This window comes from Chelonia mydas, chromosome 2 (genome assembly GCF_015237465.2).
Source record: "Chelonia mydas isolate rCheMyd1 chromosome 2, rCheMyd1.pri.v2, whole genome shotgun sequence".
NCBI classification, from domain to species: Eukaryota; Metazoa; Chordata; order Testudines; family Cheloniidae; genus Chelonia; species Chelonia mydas.
In genome coordinates, this window is record NC_057850.1 from 58,879,979 (window position 1) to 58,902,804 (window position 22,826).

General features: G+C 43.1%; 1 protein-coding gene across 1 annotated transcript in view; it reads right to left on the reverse strand.

The window, feature by feature from the left end:
• PREX2 (phosphatidylinositol-3,4,5-trisphosphate dependent Rac exchange factor 2) overlaps window positions 1–22,826 on the reverse strand; it is a 289,194-nt gene that overhangs the window by 51,947 nt on the left and 214,421 nt on the right. Inside the window, exon 35 of the mRNA XM_037892468.2 lies at window positions 20,166–20,280. Within this exon, the coding sequence (XP_037748396.1) occupies window positions 20,166–20,280 (115 nt within the window). The remainder of the gene's footprint in view (window positions 1–20,165; window positions 20,281–22,826) is intronic.

The following is a 22,826-nucleotide window of genomic DNA, read 5'->3' on the forward strand; positions in this document are numbered from 1 at the left end:
TCCATAAATTGTGGATGAAAGGAATGCCATTCTTGTAATGTCTTGATTATAGTGAAACATTTGATGGTGTCTCACAAAAGTAATTCAGACATTTAAAGGCTTGAGAGACTGACTTATAAGAAAAGAAAGCAGCTCTGATCCTGAAAAGACATATACATATCACTTTACACACAAGTCTTCTTCTTTTCTGTGCATCACAAGTCAATATTTAGTTTGTTCAGCCATCTAACTGCTGCATCATCAAGGGTAGTAAGGGGTTGTAGTCCACCCTCCAATCTTCTAATTGTGCACTCCTCCTCCACATGTTTGACCATCGGCTTCACTGCCCCACAGTCACACTATGAAAATTGGTCTAAGCCAGAGATGAGCAAACTACGGCCCGTGGGCCACATCCAGCCCACGGAACCATCCTGCCCGGCCCCTGAGCTCTGGGCCGGGGAGGGTAGTCCCTGGCCCCTCCCCCGCTGTTCCCCTCCCCAGCAGCCTCAGCAGTGGTGTGGCTGGCTCCGGAATGGTAAGGGGGTGGGGAGTGGGAGGTCCCGGGGGGCAGTCAGGGGACAGGGAGCAAGGGGCAGTTGGATGGGGCAGAGGTTCTAGGGGTGGCGGGGTGGTCAGGGAACTGGGAACAGGGGGGGCTGGATAGGCGTGGGGGTCCCAGGGGGCCTGTTAGGGGATGGGGGTGTGGATAGGGGGCAGGGCAGTCAGGGAACAGGGAGCGGGGGGGGGGGGGGTTGGATAGGTGTGGGAGTCCCAGGGGGCCTGTCAGGGGAGAGGGAGAAGGGGCAGTTGGATAGGGGCTGGGGTCCCGGGGGGCGGTTAGGGGTAGGGGTCCCTGGAAGGGGCGGTCAGGGGACAAGGAGCGGGGGTGGGGGGGTTGGATGCGTCAGGAGTTCTGAGGGGGACAGTCAAGGGTCAGGAAGTGGGAAAGGGTGGATAGGGGGTGGGGACCAGGCTGTTTGGGGAGACACAGCCTTCCCTACCCGGCCCTCCATATAGTTTTGCATACAGTTGGCCTTCAGGCCAAAAAGTTTGCCCACCCCTGATCTAAGCCAAACCTCTGCATTGTGGCGGCCACACTGGCTGTTCCAGTCAGCAACCTATTAAGCCTAGTCCAGCATCTGTGTCCCAAGTTGCAAACACGGACATAAGTTAGGGCTTCTGAAATTCATCAGCATGTCTCCCTCTCTACCCCAGAGTTGCTGCCACAATGCGAGGACATAACTGTCAGCCATAATATGCTGTTATTCATCCAAGATTGGCAGCAAGGTACGTAGGTGCATGAATGGCTGCCGCAAAAGGATGTTGCAAAGTCAGTTGTCAAATGTCAGCAGGAAATGCAGGTGATTGTGTTTTCTTCTGGAGGCAAGCAGAACTTCTTATAGGAAGTGTGTGTTGCTTATTTACAACTATTGGAACCATTGTCAGCCTTGTGTGCAGCAGGTTGTTTTCATCATCATAGCCCTTCATGTAGTTTAAGGGTAATGGCATCTCATTAAAATTTTGAAAGAGCTATTTGAGCCAACAACCTACATCATAATTTGTGGGTTAGGCAAGCAATAATGATACAGGTGGCTGTGTTCAGCTCTGAATCAATGAGATGTGTATGCCAGCTTCTGCCCCAAACTGCTCCACTCTATTCTGCTAGAACAAATACTAGTGCCAAGACTGAGGTTCATTTGCCTGTGCTCTTCAGGAGGTTCCTGCTTGTTTCTGGATCAAGGCAGTGTGGGAGCTGATCAAAGGGTCAGATATTGAAAAGTCACTCAGCCAGGACATAAATGGTCTGGCCACTCATCTTCGGCAATGGAGACTTACATGAAGCGAGTCTGAGATGTTGGCCACAATCTTCTATCTGAACAACTGCCTGGCCAATCAACCCCTTACAGTCTGTATTGAGGATTGGCCATTCCCTTTCCAATCACTTGTCATATATTTAGGAGTCAAACTGGACCTCAGTCTAACATACTGGTCCAATCTAGAACATGTCCAATCTAGAACAATCTAGTAATCCAAAGGAAGTCAGGTTTCTGATCCTACTCTCAACTTGTTGTTCTAAGCAGCTCATGAGGCCATCCTGGATGCAGATGATCCTCTCTTTGAAATAAGATGATAATTCTAAGAAGCCAGAAGGGGTTCTAGAATTAAGCAAAAGCAGTTGGAGTTTATGAAATGATTTATGGTCCAGAAGATGTTCTATGAGGCTTGACTTGGCTCCCTGTATAGCAGAAAGAAATTTAGACCTCTTTGCCTGCTTCATCACAAGTGGCATAGCATCAAGAAATAGGGCCTGCATCAGAGCCACTTCCGGGCAACCTGACAAGTGCAGCTAGACTGTAGCAGGTTGCCTGATTCGCTACACCACCAATTGGAGACCAACTCGTAAGCCGAGAAGCAGCAGCAATTCAGCAGCTGCTCAAAGCATTCCTCCATGGCTGTGATAGTTCCTACACTTGCTTATTCCCAGCCTTGCTCCTGCCTTGCCTCATTCCAGGTAACCTGGCTCTGACCTTGGCTCTGATTCCTGAGTTCTGCCTCTGCCTCTGACACTTGGCCCTGGAATCCAGCCTCTGACTCTGGCTCTGACCGTGGACTCCTAGCCTGACTACCAATTCCTGCTGCAACCTCTAGGCCTGACTCCTGCTCCAACCACTAGGCTTGACCACCCATGTCCCAGTCTCCAACAGTTTGAGTAGCTTCAAAACCACAAACAGTAAGGGAACTAGAACTGATGTGGCAAGCATGGATCCTACAAAGGCCAATATCTCTCTGACAGAGATAGTTGGAGCGCTATGGACCTTGCAGGCTCATGTTGCTGCCCTTCAGGCACAGAACGTGGTCCTGAAAGCTCAAGTTGCACCACCTTCAGCTCTATCCCCCACACCCCACGAGCCCAAGGTCCACCTGCCTAACAAGTTCAATGGAGATCACAACAAATGTTGTGGGTTCATAAATTAGTGTCAGCTCCTATTTCTGCCACCTCCACAGTCCTACCCCACTGACCAGACACAAGTGGGGTTAACTATCAGCCTGCTTACTGGGGAGGCCCTGGGTTGGGCATCTCTGCTATTGGAAAAACCATGGCATGGGTGAAATCCCCACACAGCCTAGATCCCTCAGTTGACCTACACATCAAGATCTGCGACCACCTGAGTGAACACTGCCAAGAAAAAGGATGGTCCTCCCAGGTCCCAACAGCCCTGCTGGCTCTGCCCCTGCCCATCACCAGGCCCTTTTCCATTGACTGAACCCATGCAAGTCTACCTCATCTGGTCCCAATTCCTGGACGTGGAGAAGAGTCAACATTGGGGATCAGGCCTATTCCTATACTTCTGGGAACCCAGGGCACTTTGCATCAAGCAACCCCACCAAGGTCCTGCCCCGATGTGGGGTCCAAGCTGGGTCAGTGCCCTTCATCTCTCCTCAGTAGGCCACACCAACACTTGTCTGCTGATAACCTGGTGATGGCCAATCAGCATCCAATGCATCCCCAACTACCTCACCAACTTCAGCAAACTGCAATGCCTGATACCATCCTAGAGGTGCTACTGGACTTGAGTGCCTCAGGCAATTTCATGGATCTGGAGTTCACCTCAGCACACAAGATCCCCACCCAGTGCCAGGAATCCCCCAAATTACTGGAGTCACTCTTTTTGTCAGAACCTGTCATCCACCAGACAGCTCCATTAAAGGTAAATACCCTTTGAGGCCACCAAGAAATCCTCCAGTTTGGGCTGATTCATGTACCACATTCATCCAGTACAGTTGTCTTTAGCATCCCCTGTCTCGTTATCCATGAGCTGCACATCCAGTGGTGGTCAGGCGTGGTAAGCTCTGACTCCTCAACAGTCCTGTTTATTGAGAGCCGACCTTGGTATAAAACAACCCCTTATGGTTTACTCTGTCCCACAAAGAATTTAGAGATTCAAAGAGAGGTTCCAAAGGTGACTCCAGCAACCCACATAACCTCCGCATCAGCTGCAGTGATTCCAGTTAAATATCAACACTATGCCAACATGTTCAACAAAAAGAAAGCTGACACTCTACCACTCCATCACAGCTATAACTCCCCTATTGACCTCCAGCCAGGAGCAGAGGTTCCTTTCAAGTACATTTGCTCCCTGTCTGAATCCAAACTACAGGCACTCTGGAGTTATCTTCAGGAAAACTTGCAGAGTGAGTTCATTTGCCCTTTCACATCTCCAGCAGGGGTCCCAATCTTCTTTGTGGTGAAGAGAAACAGCTCTCTCTGGCCTTGTGTGGACTACCAAACTCTGAACAAGATTACAATCCAAAACCTGTACCCCTTACCAATTATTAAAGAGTTGTTCAAAAAACTCCATTTTGCCAGTGTCTTCACCAAGTTAAATCTCCACGGAGCTTGTAACATAGTGAGGATCCGGGAAGGAGATGAATGGAAGACCAGGTAAGGCCATTTTGAGTATTTGGTCATGCCATTCAGGTTGTGTGATGCTCTGGTGACCTTACAATGAGAAAGTGACTGCAGTACCCACTAAGGCTATGTCTATACTACAAAATTATGTCAACCTAACATACGTCGGCATACAGCCACCACAATTATTAAACTGCTTGTGCACGTGCACACTTGGCTTCTTGTGTCAGCAATGCGCATCCTCACCAGGAGCGCTTGTAGTGATTGTATTGCCTGCGTGGGGCACTATGCCCGTGTGGGGCCGTCCCTACCCATACGCAAACTACACAGCTGCGTAGGGCACCAGGAAATTTGGGCACCAAATTGCCCCAAATTTACTGTGCCCTATGCAGCTGCATGCTGCATCCAGCTCCAGTGGCCAGCCCGATCCCCTGGACAGCTGAGCCAGCCCCTCATGGGTTGCGCACAGCAGGGCCCAGGAAAGCTTTTTCTCTTGCCTCCACAACCCTGCAGCAGAATGTCTGTCAGGAGCTGGCCTGCCAGCATCTGAATTGGCTGCTGTCCAGTTGCTGAGGAGGGTCTATGGAAGAGTTAAGTCTTGTGAGATCTCAGCATGGCTATCTGAGGTGTTAGCTGGGGATAATGCACTGAAGAACATCTGATTCCTCAGTTCTATCCCCTAGTACCCAACCTCTGTGAAGCCTTATCCTTCTGGTACAGAGAGAGAGAGGTTCCTAGAAAGTTGGGGAAGGGAGATGATGAAAATGGCAGTGGAATGGAATGAGGTGAAAGCAGTACTCAGTCATCTGCCCACTGCATCCCCTCTTTGGATCTGCCAGATTTTTGTTCCCCCAGCTCATGAGTTGGAGAGACACTTCTGCTCTCAGGAAATTGAGCCTCTTTCTCCAATATCTCCTGAAGACAGCCCTTTTCATTAGGGGAAAGGTATCCACCTGTTCTCCCTTTCTTGGTTCTGGCCTTTCTTCTCCCCAGTTGCCTTTCTTCTCCCCATTATCAGGAAGTGAAGCAGTTGTGATCACTTATCCTCTGCTGGGGGCTTCCATTCCTTACCGCCCACTTTTGTCGATGTGGTCACTGCAGGGGGTATTTATGGGCCATTAAACTAGACATTAAATAAATCATTAAATAATTAAAAACAAGCTGCTAAATAATTATTGGATGGTAATTATTTCTTGTTACTCCTATCCTGGACTGAATTCAAATTGGTGACCAATAAGTGAAAGGCTTCAGACTCCCATCTTTAAATACTTTAGATCTACCTCCTTTGCATTTGAAGAAGCCAGAACAGAATGAAGAAGTTATTCAGATCAATGAATCTGCAGAGTTAGAACTCTGTCCTTCTGAAAGTGGTAATTTGTGTCAATTCGTACCATTTCAAAGTTTCATGGTATTAACTAATATAAGGAAACATTCATTATATTTTGTAAAAGATTTAAAGAAAAAGAGCACAATGCTGGTAAAGAAAAATCCAAATTCTGTTCAAACCACTGGGGATCTCTTTTATACCAGCTGTGCTAACTGAATGTAGTTTTTTCAGCAGCATCTCTCGATTCTCTTTGGTGTTATTTCATTTAGATGCAATGAATCTCAATTTCTGTTTTACCTAAAATGTTTTTCATGAAGTTTGTTAGAGACAAATTTAAGTATTATTTTCCTGTTACATCTTTGAGAATAAGTATTTAATGCTGAATCTCCTTACTTCATCAAATATGTCATGTACATGTAGTTCACAGATCTATAACAAATTCATTTTTGGCACTTCTTAAATATCTACAAAATATCAGATTTCATTTTGATATAGTCATATCAAGCACATAGTGAATTTGCATATACCACGGTGCAACCCAGTTTTAGTGTTGTATAATTAAACAGAAAACAGTATATCAAATATTTGTCTTAAAGAAAGGCATAGATTTGCACATATCTCATCAATGTGTCACTCTGTTACAACAGAAATATTTCCATAAAACTTAGTTTTATTCTGTGAAAATTACTATAGTCTGTCAACTTTCTTCTGAATATGATAGGCAATGACAAGGACTATTAACACGATCAAATTTGTTATCAAGTGAGACAGGGATCCTTCATTCAATATCTGAAATTGTAATTAATGATTTCTCGGTGACTATAGATCCGGTATGATTTGTATCAAAGGAACCATTAGAGAATTTTAATTCACAGTCAGAAGCCAAGAGTACCATCATATCTATCTTCTGCCCTGACTACATTATATAGTATGGGGAGAAAAAAACTATCATGCCAAGAAACCTACAGGCTGAGGAGTTGCTCTATGTACAGGGACAAAGAGATTATGTTCCTCAAATGCAATTTGTTATGCTCTTGTGTAAATTCTGAAAACGGAAACATTTCCCCTTTTTCTTATCTTTCTCTAGAGAAACTAAAGAAATAAAATAATAATGATATGAAAACCACATGGACATGTAACAGGCTATCTTAGACTAAAGGATTAATTAAATGTACCATCGTGCGGTGAAAGGCTATTAGTGCCAGAAAATAGATACAGTAATCTTTAGATGCAGAACCTATTTGATATTACTTTTTAAATGAAATATTTTTTTAAAATACAACCATTACATTCTGCATAATCAGAGGTTCAATGTAATGAGGGTAGTTAGCTAAATAATTTGTCATTGAATTCACTGATTATAATTGCTTCTTTAGAGTAACATACTTATGTTTACCTCTTAAAAAATATAAAAGAAAATCACAGTGGAGGAGAAAGCTATTGTCTAGGCCTTTTCCATCTACCATGTAGTTTTTGCTTTTCTCTCCTCTTCTGCTGAACAAAAGGGAACAGAACTATCTGTCAATAATTCTGGACACAACTGGTTTAAAAGAATGGTTCCAAATTACAAAGAATGATAAGCAATAGGAAAATAAATATGTATTTCCTCCGCTGAATGCATACATAAATTTATTACTGTACAGTGGTGACTGGCACCCACATGGCTGGTGGAGCTGCAGATAGTAATTTGTATTCTCTTCTTCCACAGACTGATCATGTTTTTAAAGTAAAAAACTGGGACATTACACATAGTCAGGGATGTTACAGGAATGTGTTTTATTGGGGGATAAGGAAGGTTGATGGGCAGGTCAGAAGAAAAAGCAGCACATTCTGCCTTCTCTTATTACCTTCCCCTTTCAAAATGAAAAACTTACGGTGCTACACTGTACACTGCTTACTGTGAAGGGCAGGATGGGAGAAAACAATATTTATCCCTCTGTGACCCTGTCACTGTTTTCTCTTAGTCCTAACTTCTCCCACTCCAAACTAGCTCTTATCCTACCATCTCCCTCTCAACAAACCTCACCAGTCCACACACATCATCACTCATTTGTTGGCTTAATTTCTCCTGCACCAATTCTGCTAACCCATCAAGGGACTTTGGGGCAGATTGTTAAATGTATTTACACAGCTAAAGATACAGATAGGTACCTAGTGGGATTTTCAAAAGTGCCTGGATACCGAACTCCTATCAATGGGAAATTACTGAAATCAATGGAACTAGGCACCCAGATGCTTTTGAAAATGCCACAAGGTATCCATCTGCATCTTTAGGCACCAAAATACCTTTAATAAAAAAATAAATGTTTACAGTATTTTGGGGCATTGACCAGCTGAAAGCTGCTTCTCTGAATACCGGTGAACAGAAACTCCTGGATATCTTGAGATACACACTCACACACTCTAGGAAGCTACTCCCATTTCCTAGGACAACATACCTCTTAAAAGCAATTTCAGAATGTCATTTAAAGAGGCCCAGCCTCTTCTCATGGATTTAATTTGTAACTCTATCCACTCTACTTGCCATATGGAAAAGGGATTAATTATACTTATTTTAGGAAGGGGGTAAAGAATAAACCTGTGGAGGATGAACCAGGTGTCCCTATTGCTGTTAGTGGAATTTTTAAAGTGTTAGCTTAAAAACACTGTTCAATCTGAAAATTTATATTCCAGAAGCTTTCAAAACCTGTCCCAGCTAATGGCAACACTGCATAAAAATCAATGGGAGTTAGGCCTGAATAAGGATTATAGGATTTAGGCCCATACAATGAAGTTAATGATAGTTGTTTTGACTTATACTCCTTGTGACAAAAAGGAAAAATACGTATTTACCAGATGTAGAAGTACAGCATAGTTCTGTCTTTCTGAAACCCTATTATCTGAACCTCCACATTATCCAAATCCCTTCCTTGCCCCCCATGTATCTTATGCTGGGGGAACAGGGGAGGGAGCAGTGCTTAATTTGTGCCATGGCTAAGCCCCGGCACCTCTGGGCTTGCCATGTCAGTTATGAAAGTAAAAAATTGCTTGAGCCCTGGCACCTCTTTCATTACAAATTAAGCACTGGGAGGGAGGTTCAGGTAGTAGAGCAGAAACCCTCCCTGGAGAAGACTGCAAAGAGGAGGACTCAACATCGAGCCATGGAGGAGGCCCCTCTCAGCAGACTGGCTGAATGGCTCCTGCCCTCTTGGCTATCCAAACTCCTGATTATCCAAATAACATCTGTGCTTCCCCTGCTATTCAGATAATTGGGAGTATACTGTATACTAAAATCACATGAGTGAGATTTTATTATTAATTATTATTATTATGGTATTACGAACAGTATACCATCTCAGATTCACAGATAATATTGTGTTGATCGCCAAAAATACTATCAAACTACAGTAAATGCTGCGAGAACTCAACACAAAAAGCAGCCACGTTGGACTGAAAATTAACCAATCCAAAATGAAATTTATGCGATCTGATACCTTGTCAAAAGCCCAAATAACAATGAAGGGAGAACAAACAGAAGAAGTTGAGCAATATGTCTGTTTGGGCCAAGAAATTAACATGCCACTAACAGAAAGGTGAACTCTCGCAAAGAAAGAAAGCAGGCTGGTGTGCATTCAATTCTATCAGGGATATCTTCCAAGTAAAAATCAACAAAGCAACATGCACCAGCCTCTTCATCTCAACAGTACTGCCTGCAATGTTGTGTGGCAGCGAAACACGGGTGCTGACGAAGACAGAGGAGCAGCAACTGTCTGTCACAGAGAGGGCAATGGAAAGAAGAATTCTGGGAATTTCAATCCACAACTGAGTCCCCAAAGAAGTGATCAGACAACAGAGTGAAGTGAAGGACATTGTTGTTGAGAGCAGGCGTAGTAAAATGAGATGGGTGGGCATATAATGAGACTCACTGACAATCAATGGACTGTAGCTGTTGCTGAGTGGTACCCCTGGGAACTGAAACAACCGCTTGGCCAACCTCCAAAGAGATGGAAAGATTTTATTGTGAAAAAACAGGGCCGCAGATGGAGAAGGAAGGCCAGGATACAAGAAGAATGGAAGACGTGTTGTGATTGGCGCAATCTATACAAGGGCTAAAGGACTGATCGATCAAGGTGATGAACAGTAAAAAAATCCAAAATTATAAGCAAAACAAAATATGTCTTGACTGTGTCCCTTTAAGTCTCAGTTATCCAAGATTAGTAATAAATTAATTAAGCCAACCCAAAAGTTCCTATAATGACATTGTGTTCAGGATTCAAACATCTTAATAACATTATTACAGTATTTATTACTTGCATTACTGCAGCACCCAGGAATCCTAAACATAGCACGAGAGACAGCATAAAGGTGCTTGTTTGACAATTTAACAAGTGGGTGATGGAGGCTGACATCCTGGGTTGATCAATATCAAATGAAAGGTGATGACAGTTAGAGGGTGTCTTGACTCTGAAGGGCCTTGAAAGTGAAGACAAGCATCTTAGTGTGATGCAATAGAGAAGGGGGTGTCACTGGAGGGATGTAGAGAGAGTGTGACACGGTCAAAGCGATGGGCTAGGAAAATTATCTTTACAGCATCAGTCTGAATGGATATGAGCAGAGCAAGACTGCATTTATCCAGACCAGAGAGAAGGATGTTGCAGTAATCGAGATGTGAGATAACAGCCTGAACAAGAATTTTAGCTGTGTAGGTGGCTGAATAAAATGGTTACCTACCTCTCGTAACTGTTGTTCTTTGAGATGTGTTGCTCATGTCCATTCCAATAGGTGCGTGTGTGTGCACCGCGTGCATGATCGTCAGAAGGTTTTCCCCTAGCGATACCCACCGGGTTAGCTCTGGAGTCCCATGGAGTGGCACCCTCATGGTGGTGTATATAGGACACTGCCGATCTGCTGCCTGCTCAGTTCCTTCTTGCCGGAAGACTCCGACAGGGGTGAGGCAGGTGGGATTTGGAATGGACATGAGCAACACATCTAGAAGAACAACAGTTATGAGAGGTAGGTAACCATTTTTTCTTTTTCTAGTGCTTGCTCGTGTCCATTCCAATAGGTGACTCCCAAGCAGTTTCTCTGGAGGAGGGGTCGGAGTTCACCTGGTTGCTGATTGTAGGACTGCCCTGCAGAATGCTGTGTCATCCCTCGCTTGTTGGGTGATGGCGTAGTGTGACGTGAAGGTATGGATGGAAGACCACGTTGGCACCTTGCATATGTCTTGAACAGGGTCATGCATAAGGAAAGTTGCAGATGAAGCCTGAGCTCTTGTGGAGTGCGCTGTCAATGGCAGGGACGGAACTTTGGCCAGGTCATAGCACATTCTAATGCAGGACGTGATCCACAACGAAATGCGCTGGGATGAGATAGGAAGCCCTCTCATCTTTTCGGCGATTGCAATGAAGAGCTGTGGTGATTTACTAAATGGCTTTGTGCTCTCAATGTAGAAGGCTAGGGCACGCTTGACGTCCAGGAAATGGAGCATCTGCTCTCTGCCTGTGGCATGAGGCTTAGGGAAGAAGACTAGTAAAAATATGTCCTGATTCACATAAAACTGGGAGACCCCTTGGGTAGAAACGCAGGGTGAGGACGCAGCTGAACCTGTAAAAGATGGTATAGGGGGGCTCGGAGGTGAGCGCTTTGAGCTCAGAGACCCTTCAGGCTAATGTTATAGCCACCAGAAAGGCAACCTTCCAAGAGAGGTAGGAGAGAGGGCAAGTGGCCATGGGCTCAAATGGAGGCTCAAGACTAAGTTGATGTCCCACTGGGGAATGGGTTGCTGCATGGGCGGCTAAAGTGTTTCCAAGCCTCAAGGCCCACCATGGGGTTTTTGAAGACTGATCTACCCGCTGCCCCTGCGCGGAAGGCAGAGATGGCGGCCAGGTGCATATTTGGCTCGGGTGGAAGGTTTCCTACTTCTCAGGTGAACTTCTTTCACTGAGTCCAAACACTGGGGCTCCAACGGATTCAACCATGGAGTTTCCACGCCGTGAGGTGGAGGGACTCCACATTGGGGTGCTGGAGCGATGCGGTCCTGAGTGATGAGGTCTGGGTATAAGGGAAGGGTTACTGGTCTGTTGACTGATAGACTTAACAGCATGGTGAACCAGTGCTGGTGGGGCAATGCAGGTGCTATGAGGATAATAAAGCCCTGTCCTGGCAGACCTTGAGGAGGACTCTGTGTATGAGAGGGAAGGGTGGGAACGCATAGAGCACATGACTCGTTCATGTGACGTGAAAAGTGTCTGCGATGGAGCCTGGGCTGTGGTTCAGAAAGGAGCAGAACCACTGGCACTTCCTGTTGCTCTGTGTCATGAACAGATCTATGTGGGGAAAGCCCCACTTCTGGAAAACTGAAAGGGTGATATCCAGCCTGAGTGACCATTCGTGACTGAGGAACAAGTGGCTGAGTCGTCGACTAGCTCGTTCCGCACCCCCAGGAGGTACGACGCTTGTATGTGTATCGAGTTGGTGATGCAAAATTCCCAGAGCTCTAGGGCTTCCTGGCACGGGAGAAGAGTGAGCATCACCCTGTTTGTTTATATAAAACATCACCGGGGTGTTGTCTGTGAGCACTGACACGCATCTGTCTGGAAGATGGCTTTGGAACGCTTGGCATGCCAGACGGACCGCCCTCAACTCCCGCACGTTGATGTGCAGTGATAGTTCTGCCTGCGACCATAGGCCCTGAGTTCTGATACTGCTTAGGTGTGCTCCCCACCCCAGTGGCGAGGCATCCATGACTAGCGACATGGTAGGTTACGGTTTGGCAAAGGGAACTCCCGCACACAGCACTTGTGTCGGTAGCCACCAGAGTAGAGACTTGAGAATGGAAGGGGGAAGGGTAACTATCCTGTCCAGTGGGTCTCGGCTGGGTCTGTACACTTGAGCCAGCTATGCCTGGAGGGGTCTGAAACGTAATCTGACGTGGTGGACCACGTATATGTACATTGCCCTATGAAGTTGCGGGGGCATACAGTTTCTGGCCGTTGTTTTGGGGAACTGGCAGAGGTTCTCGATAATGTCCCTGCAGGGCCGGGGACTGTGCCGTCTTGGCAATAAGGTCCCACACAGCCTCAAAGGTATCCAGCATGGAGATCAATCTTGTCCTTCAACTCCGCCTGATATGGGGAGTCCACAGGCACCAGACTCGATGGAGCCCCTGGCAGGGCTGGAGTTGACAGTGCCAGGATCTGAGGGTCAGGCTGTGGGTGCCCTGATGTAGGAGACAACCCACTGGGACCCCTGTGCTGTTTTCTGATGGGGGAACCGACCCCTGACCGCCTTCTTCTTCTTATGTGGTACCGGGGACTGAGAGCGGTGCCGCATGCTCAAATCTGCTTTGTGAGCCGGGGAGCAGTGTCTATGCTCCCTGGAGGAGTCTTTTTTTGGTGCTGAGGTGTCCTGCACCAAAGCTGGTGCACTGCGCACCGATGTCACTGGTGCCGCTTCCGGTGCCGGCTGCGGGTGAAGAGCCACCTCCATTAAAAGGAGCTTGAGGCAATAGTCCCACTCCCTCTTTGTCCTGGGTCTAAAGGTCCTGCAAATCGAGCACTTATCTGTTTGATGGCCCTCACCCAGGCACTTAAGACTTCCCTCAGTGTTCGCAGGATTTAAACCCCTGAGACCGAGGGCCCCATCAGGGGAGCTAGGGAGTCGGGGAACCCTCCGAAAGAGGCTAACTATAACTACTACTAAACTACAACTTTCAAGAACTATTTACAACGAACTAGAAGGTAACCACTAAATAGGCACTTGCAAAGCAAGAGACTAAAGGAAGCTCCAACGACCATCACTGGTGGCAAGAAGGAACTGAGCAGGTGGTGGGTCGGCAGTGTCCTATATACACCGCCATGAAGGCGCCACTCCAGGGGGCTCCACAGCCGACCCGACAGGTACCGCTAGGGGAAACCTTCTGACAATCATGCACGCAGTGCGCACACACACCTATTGGAATGGACATGATCAAGCACTCGAAGAAGAACATAAAGGTACTATGCAGAAAGAATCAGCAAGCTTTAAATATAGTCTGCAGATGAGGACTTAGAGAGAGGTCGAAGCAAAGATCACACTCTGGTTATGGGACCGAGTGACTGGCAGGATGGTTATGTTATCCACAGTGATGGAAAAAGGAGGTAGCAGGAATAGCTTGGGGAGGATGATCAGGAGCTCTGTTTTAGCCACAGTGAGCAAGAGCTGACTGCTAGACATCCATGAGGAAATGTCAGAGACACAGACTGAGTTTTTGGTTTGGCCAGAAGGAGACAGGTCTAGAATAGAATCAGATCAGTGAGTCGTCACGACAAAGATAGTAGTTGAATTTGTTTGTGTGGATGAGATTACTCAGATACAAGGCATGGAGGGCGGAAGAGAAGAGAAGCAAAAAGTGAGAGCCCTGTGGAACTGTGACCCAGGAACTTCATTGTGCCAACTGGCAGAGAGCACAGAGAGGCACCGAATTTTACAGGGATCCCTTGGGTCAAGTATATGCACAATAATTCACCAAAGGGTGTCATGAAAGTTCTCTATTCAGAGCCAGTAGCTCACTGGTCATAATAATCATTGTGAAATGTATGTACAGATAACACTTAAGAAGTTATACATCTATACTGGAAATTATGTTCTTAAAGCCTGGATGTTAAAGGCAGGTTCCCTGAGGTGACATGTCTCAGACAGATCCTGTTCAGGCAGGGTATAGTAGATGCTTAGTTCATCTCTGTTCATTGTGCATTGTGTGTCTCACAATGTAAGTTGATTTGCATACTGAGCCACTAGCTAATCAAGGCTGTGAAATTAACAAGAGACTGCGAAATCTACAGGAAGGAACTCACAGCAGGAGAGTGTTTGGTTTATTAATAAAGATCAGAGCACTGTTTTGATAGATCAGGAGTTGCAAAGAGACACAGTATCCTCTACACAGGGGACAAGCTGGCAGCATATTTTGTCTAATAAAAAAAAGGATGATAGCTGGACTTGGATCAAAAATGCTAGAAGGACTCTGGGAAGAGCTTTGCTCTATATAACGTGAAAGTATCTAGTTAAATAAGTTTAGGCTCTAGAATGCATGTTCTGATTTTATATGTAACCATTTGTTTCCAATATTTCTACTTGATGTTATTTGAATCTCTCCTCTTTGTTAAATAAACTTTTCCTTATTTTCACTATAAACTATAAACATATCTAAGTGCTCTGTGTTACAAGGCGTGGTGACCTGGCTGAAGCCAGTAAGCTGAGTGTACTGCTTCTTTGGGAGCAGCAAATCTGTGAGTACTGTGAGTATCCAGTACAACAAGGGCTAGACATTTCAGGGAGATGCTTGGACAGCTTGGGAATTGGAGCATGCCTATTGCTAACCTGCAGAGGGACGGCACAGCCTACATAGGCTGAAAGGGGAGTGCTTGTGTTGTCTGTATACATTTTTTAATGAATCTAGATAAATTTCAAAGCAAAATGTTGTTTTGAAACAAAAAGTTGAAGCATTTCATTAAAAAATATCAAAATGGACCATTTAGACTTTTTCAAGAACATTCTTTTCATTTTTTTTTAATTAGACCAAAACTATTTGCTGAATTTGACCTGACTTTGCAAATGATGTCATTTGACCAAAAACTGTATTTTTGGTCAATACTTATTTGCTGAAAAAAATGCTCAGCTCTACTAAAGGGTATTTTTTAAGATGGGAGAGACTAGCATATGCTTGTATTGTGAGGGGAAACAGTCAGAAGAAAGCGAGAGGTTCAGGAGAAGACTGGGTATGAGGGACATCAGGAGATGGGATGAGGTCACTTATATATCAACTACTGTATCACTAAGGCATACGAGTGTAGGCCTTCCAGGAGCCCTAGGCATAACTAAAAATGTGAACCAAAGGCTGTGAACCAGAGTAGGTCTGGCCTTGGTAGAATAGTAACACAGCAGGAATTGGCTAATGAAGGAAGCACTTCCCTGACTGGAGAGGATGGAACAAGAATACCCAAAGTTCTAAAATAACAATGTAAATAAATTTCCAAGCAATTGTACAGGAATACACTGACCCCTTGTAAGATAAGGATGGGATGACAGGATAATGGATGAGGATGTTTTGTTCGAACTAGCAAGCACAAGGTATAAGGGTGGTAACTAACAACATCTGGAGTGTAAAAGGTAACTGTCTTGTATCAGAAGAAGTCATACGAGGGGCAACTTTGTATCGGCCAAGGGACAGGACCCTAGTGGACCTTTACCTTGTCACAGGCATACCTGCATTAGTGTCCCTGTGACCCGTTGGACAGGGCACTAGTACCGCGGGGGAGGGATTGCTCAGTAGTTTGAGCATTGGCCTGCTAAATCCAGGGTTGTGAGTTCAATCCTTGAGGGGGCCATTTAGGGATCTGGGGCAAAAATTGGGGATTGGTCCTGCTTTGAGCAGGGGGTTGGACTAGATGACCTCCTGAGGTCTCTTCCAACCCTGATATTCTAAAAACAATAAACCTGGCCAAGTGCCTTCGCCACCGAACCGATCCTGTGGTCTTCCTTATGAATAACATTGAGTTCTGCTGAATGAACATGGAGCGCTGTTTGCTAGTGCAGCTGACATCAAAACTCCAAGAACAGCAGCACTGAGCAGCAGCATTCTACAGTGCTAGCAACAATGAGCTCTTTATATTCTTCCTCTAACTTAGCAGATAACTGCTGAGTTATCAAACATACAGTAATAAAGAAGTTTAAAATCTTTGCTGACTTAATTGCTTTCTCCTGGTTGTGCAACATCTTCTCATTAAGAAACCTTTAGGTCAGAATAAATTTACAGTGCTGGCAACTGTCACCACCTTCCCAATTTGCAAATAGATTTTTTTTTTCCTGCAAGTGTCAGGGAAACAGAAATGGTGACACTTGGTTAACTATAAAAATAAATGCAATCTGGCTGGCAGCGTGAAAAAGAAATACACACCCATTAAGAATGAGTATGGTGCAGATGTTGAAATTTGTTTTTTTAAAAAAAATCATAGTTTTATTTATTTATTTACTTCTGAAGTAACAGTTTTACACAGGTAAAGGTTTTCCTACGTGTTGATGCATCTTTTCTGGAATTCTGTAGCAACTCTAATACTTCACTGCACTGAAATTATAAGTTCCTTGTAGTAGTAATTTGATTAAAACTGCTAGGGTTGAGTTAAATAAGAAAGATGGAGGGAGGTTCTATCATTCCTCCATACACATCTTGTACTATAGCTTCCTCATGAAAAGCCTATGATTTATGTTTCATTTTTGATATATAGTACTTGCAAAAGCCTAAAAACAAGAACTGTAAAAGATTAAAGTTTTATGACTGCCCAACTCAGAGTCAAAGAGAGCAGTTTTGTATCTAGGCCAACATATCTGCTATATCACTGGTGATATTGTGAGGAAGCTGGTCAGAGTTCCATCATTAAGGTTGCGCTTTGCAATTAAAGCAGGGACTAAACCTCTCTGTTATGTATGATGAATAAAGCATATTCTCCAATTTCTTTTATCTTTTTAACAGTGTAAATATTTGTAATCAAAAATACTAATATAAAGTGAGCACTGTACACTTTGCATTCTGTGTTGTAATTGAAATCAATACATTTGAAAATGTAGAACATCAAAAAATATTTCTAATAAATTTAAATTGGTGTTCTATTAACAGTGTGATTAAAACTGAGATTAATTGTGAATATTTTCTTTTAACCATTTGACAGCCCTAGTAGATTCTACTACCTGCAGAGTTAAAAGTTATACTGCCAGTACTTCCAGGGAGCATGCATACATTTCCATGAGATATTTAATTTCAATTTTATGGTTTTCTTTGAGAACTACTATCCAAATGTCACTGAGTTTTGCTGCTGTAGTTACTTTCTTAGAGTCTCTTCAGCCAAACACCTATTCTGACTAGCAACTGGCAGAACAAGAATATTAGCATCTGCTTTCCTGGATTTCTTGTACTCTATTTTCACATTATATTACATATGAAGTTAATTCCTTGTCCCTCATTTATGGGATGCGGTTAAAATGTCAGCACTTACAAACACTTACCATGTTAGTATTGGAGATAACAGGGTTTTTTTCCTATACTTGGAATATGAAAGACCCACTTGACCCCCTGTGAAATTTTTGAAAAAATATTGTGCTAGAGGTTGGCCACTGGTCAGGTTTGTGAGTAAAGATGGCCTTAAGAGTATTGTATCCCATTAAAGCTGCAGCAGGAACTAAGATAGGAAGAATATAATAATGCACAGCAGCAGAGTCACCTTGTTCTGTGCTCTTTCCAGCTCACACAAGCTAAGTAGAATCAGGCAGCATCAGCACTTTTAGGCCCATTAAGTTAGTGAGATTGTTGCCATTGATTTCAGTAAGCTTTAGGTCAAGCCCTTAGATGGTAAACCTCCTCAACTAGCTGTCTTGTGCCACTAGGGTAAGAGCCAAATAATTTGGAAGTCAGACTGATGTATGGAAGCAGTAGAATTTCAGTGAAAGGTTGGCCTCAGCTAGCCCATGTGTTGCCATGGTCAGAGAAAGCTGCAGAACCCATGTTTCACACAAGTACTTCCATAATAAAAGAACCAGTAGAAGAAATGGAGAACATGCGCCTGGATGACAGTAAATGAAACAAGGGAAGAGTGAAGACAATCGAGTGCCTAATTATTATAACAACAGTTGGGTTAAAAGTTCAGAGACACAGATATAGTAAACAGAAAGGAAATGCACAATTTTTATTGAATATCTTTTACGAACTCCTAAAGGAATTTCTGAAAGTCCATCAATGAGGTAAAACAGAAGAACACTATGTACACCTAGACATATTTTCAGAAGAAAAGCACAGAGAACCCCTCTTGAAAAAGGTGAGTGGAAGGAACTGTACATTTAATACTGGGATCTTTGCTCTTTTTTTAATACTGCTCACTGTTCCCTGTCCAAGTACTGTCACTTTAAGAAAAGTCTGGACTCAGAATGAATGACTCTCTTTCCTCCTCCTTCCCCTTTCTCCTTCATCTTTACCTCATCATTCTTTCCCCCACTTCTCATTTCTTCTTTTAAAAGCCACCCACCTTCTCAGAGCTAATGGGAACCAGATACCATTACAGATTTCATCAGCCTCATGAAGCCAGAAAAACAAAAAGCCACAATTTTACTGCATTCTTGATTTTCCAGTGAGCCTTTTTGCAATTCATCTACAAATATAGCCTACTCAGAGAAATGTCTTCCACAAATGCAGTGAAAACACCTAATATCTATTGTCCTGGGCTTGTTCCATTACTTTACACAAAATAAAGGCAGAATTTTTTCTGTATGAAAAATTCCACTGGATGTTATTTCCTCGTGGAATCATTACGAGAATGCATCATCTTGTGATCTTTTTATGTACAGTGTACACTACACGTGCATATCTCTTAGTTGCAGTTGAAGCATATACCCATGTTTATTTTTCTTTTTTTGTTGACACAATGAGCTTCCAGGAAAACAGCACGGGCTGTTAAATCCTGTTCTGTAGAAATTAAGTAATTAAACCTACAAAATTAGATTATAATATTTAACAATTCTGATATCAATATATCAATTCATTAAAACAACATACAGCTGTAACTCATGATATAGCAATATAGCATTTATCAGTGTCCTTTAGGGAATTTAAGTATACCAGTTTATGGTGTTCATCTCAAGGTAGATATTAATTTAACTGGTATGCACAAAAACTCTAGATTGTCCTAGGTGAGGCATTTCAATCTTACTTTAAATTGAAACTGATAGATTTCTTGAATTGCTTGAGTACATGCACTGAAGTTGTATTATAGTTTTCTAGGTTTACTAGAAAATAAACTAGAGATTAACCTGAATCTAAACCCATTATGCAAGAACTCCCACTAAGTGTTGGATGTTCACATCCACCTTTAAAAGTTGTGGGACAAATCTGTAAATTAACACCCCCCCCCTCCATGCACCTTCCCCCATCAAATGTAAACCTAATCTCTTTACAAAAATAAATATTTCCACAGAATTAAAGTAGAATTTTTTAGTTCTGTTACAAAACATTTTAAGGGAATCATTTCTTGTCTCTAACATTTTGCTAGGTCATTTTCCCTACATTATAAAGAATTGTGAGCATTGATTGTGGTTCTCAAACTTTTACTTATGTGGATGCTTATAAGAGAGCTTGGCTCAGAAATCACTTTCCATTACTTTTGTGATCACCCAGACTGTTCCCTTCTCGTATGCAATCAAACAACAACCCTGCAGCAACTATGCTAATAGTGTACAGGGAAAAATATTAGGAAACAATTTCATTATTTTTACTTATCTTTCAATGCAATTTAGCAATGGAATGAGGAGAGACAGAACCATGAGACCAGCGAGTGCCCTGTGAACTATCAGTGCTCCATGGACCAAAATCTGAGAATGTCTGATTTAGGTTAATTTAAAATATAAAGTCTACATAGCCACCACAGGGAAGGCTGGCTCACCACTTACCTGAGTTTCTGGTTATACTGTTTGACCTTTTCCAATGAGGCTGCATTAATCTGGGCTTGAAATTCTTCTACCGACACATTGTCTCTGTAATAATATCCTTCCATGCTCTCCAGTGCTGTGATGAGAGGAAAAAAATCAGTATTAAATATTTACTATACTCTTTCTCTGCAGTTAGAACCTGTCTGCAGTCTAGTGCCATACTTCTTAATCTTGAAGCTGTGACCCTCAACATTGATTGCAAAGCTGTTTCTGTGTGTCATCAAATTTCCACAGATCTTTCTCTAAGATTTCGTTTAAAAATAAAAATACTTCTTGCCCTTAAGAAAAACTGTACAAGACAGGGCTAATATCAGTTCTGTGATTCTAATTAGAGTGATTCTGCCTTCTGAATGTAAATACACAGGCATTATTTAGAACAGTTTTTAGTTCTGAGGTGACCTTGGAAACCTCTGGTAAAATGAGATACTGTAGCAGTGGTTAGGCTATAGAAAAGGAAGGGACACACAATGACTCTCTTTTACGAAGCCTGATCTTGGGATATGTGCAGCCCCTGAAACTCCAGTTGTTTTATTTGAAAGTTTCAGGTGTTCAGTATTTCTCAGGACCAGACTCCACTGAAAAACGTTTCCATACAGTTTGGAAAATGCCTTGTGGACTGAAAAAAATCTCTCCTTTGGGATCAGAAATGTTTTCAGTGTCATGTAAACTTTACTCTGACTCCCTGTTAGTTAATGTATATACATCTAAAATTAAATTAAATGGAGGGGGGTAGAAGTGAAAAATGACAGAGTGATGGGTACTGAGGTAAATTGTTTAACCCTTCTACTTTTGGCACACTTTTCCCAGCTCTAGTTAAAAAAAACAACACTCAATTTAATTTAGATAGCTATGAAAAATGATTTAACAGCCTGAGTCATACCTACTTTAAAAGACGTAAGAGTGTGGAGCTGAGAAATCAAGATCTTCACATTCACATCTTATTAGATTAATCTCATAATATAGAAATGGGACTTCAGTAAAATACACATAGGGTAGAAGCACTGAAGATTTTACAATGAGGAACCCTGCCACTTTAATAATAATCTGTACAAATTTTTAAGAGTTAGTTACCCAAGAGAACGATCAGAAAATGCATCTAATAAGCAGAATTTTACGGGCACAGCTTGCAGGTTCAGAGCCCCAGTTGCACACCAAACACTAATTCTGCTTACAATTCTTAATGTGACCAGTCAGTAAATAATTCATTCATTGTTCAAGAACATGCAAATCACAGTTCCTCTGAGTACTTATAGAGTTCATAATTTTGCTTCTGTACAAAAGATGGCAAAGACTGATGATCAAATTGCCTCCTAAGATGTCCGTCTTGAGCTCAACCAGACAGGGCCCGGTGGAGGGGCCCACTGTCCGCAATGGTATCTGCATGGTTGTAGGTGTCCAAGTTAGTAGGTTCTGTTGCAGAATTGGGACCTTACTGTGTAGAACAGTTTTGCTCTCCCCTTAAAGAGGGAGCAGGGCATTGTAATGCAGAGAAGAGAGGGGTTTCTGTTTTGGATATTTAAAACCAGAATAGAAAAGTCTAGACTGAGGTTAAATGTGAACTGCCAAAAAATGTTAAAAATAAATACAAATGTTAGTTTTGAAGGTTAATTAGCTCAACTGCAAATGTAAATCTGAAATAGAGAGTTTGATTTTTTAAAAACTTATTTATTCAGTAGATATAAACTCACGCACTGGGAATTCAGAAGACTTTATGACAATAGAAATATCCCCACATATGTTCTCCCTCTCTCTTTTGTACACACATATCATATTCACACACACACACACACATGCTCTGATCCTGCAAGGAGATATAATTTCTGCCCTTTTGAGATCTGTACAGTTAGTCACATGGTTCTAGAAAGTCTGGTTTACAGGTAGAGGGATACATAAGACATGGTAAAGATTTTTAAAGCTCTCTAAAAATTTTCTAAGGCCCCAATCCTACAACTGTTTATATACATGATTAACTTTATACGTTTGAACTCAATTAGACTACTTACTAGCATAAGGTTAAGTTCCTGTGTATTTGCAGGAATGGGGACTAAAACTGTTTTTTTTTCTTCTGTAAAATACTGTCTGTAGCCCATAAAAAACGCATGATGGTGTAATATGAAGATTTAAGTGTCACTCATTTGAAGTGACCTTCACTGACTCATGTATTCATCCTGCAAGTAACAAAAACCCTTTCCAAAGTCATGCTGCTAAAAATCTTTTATACCACAACACCATGTAGACTCTGTATTTAGGCTGGAAAATAGCTTGGCTCTACTGAGTCTCAGAAAGCAAGAATTTCCGCCCCCCACCCCCCCAAAATGAACAGCTGCATCTACATAATGCTCAGTTCTTGAAGAGATGGCATTTTCTCTCTTGATCACGAACAGATTTCAGTTAGATTTGGAGAGCAGTTTCTTGTTAGCCAGTGTAAATGAAGATCAAAGCTTTGATAGTTTGTCATTATAAAACTGATGTGAAAATGAGTCACAGCCAGTGGTGAGCTAGAACTGGTTGTCCCGCCTCCGCCTCCTCCCCTGAACGTGCTGTCCCACTCTGCTTCTCTGCCCCCCCCCGCCCCGGCTTCCCGTGAATCAGCTGTTCGTGCGGGAAGCCTGGGAGGGCTGA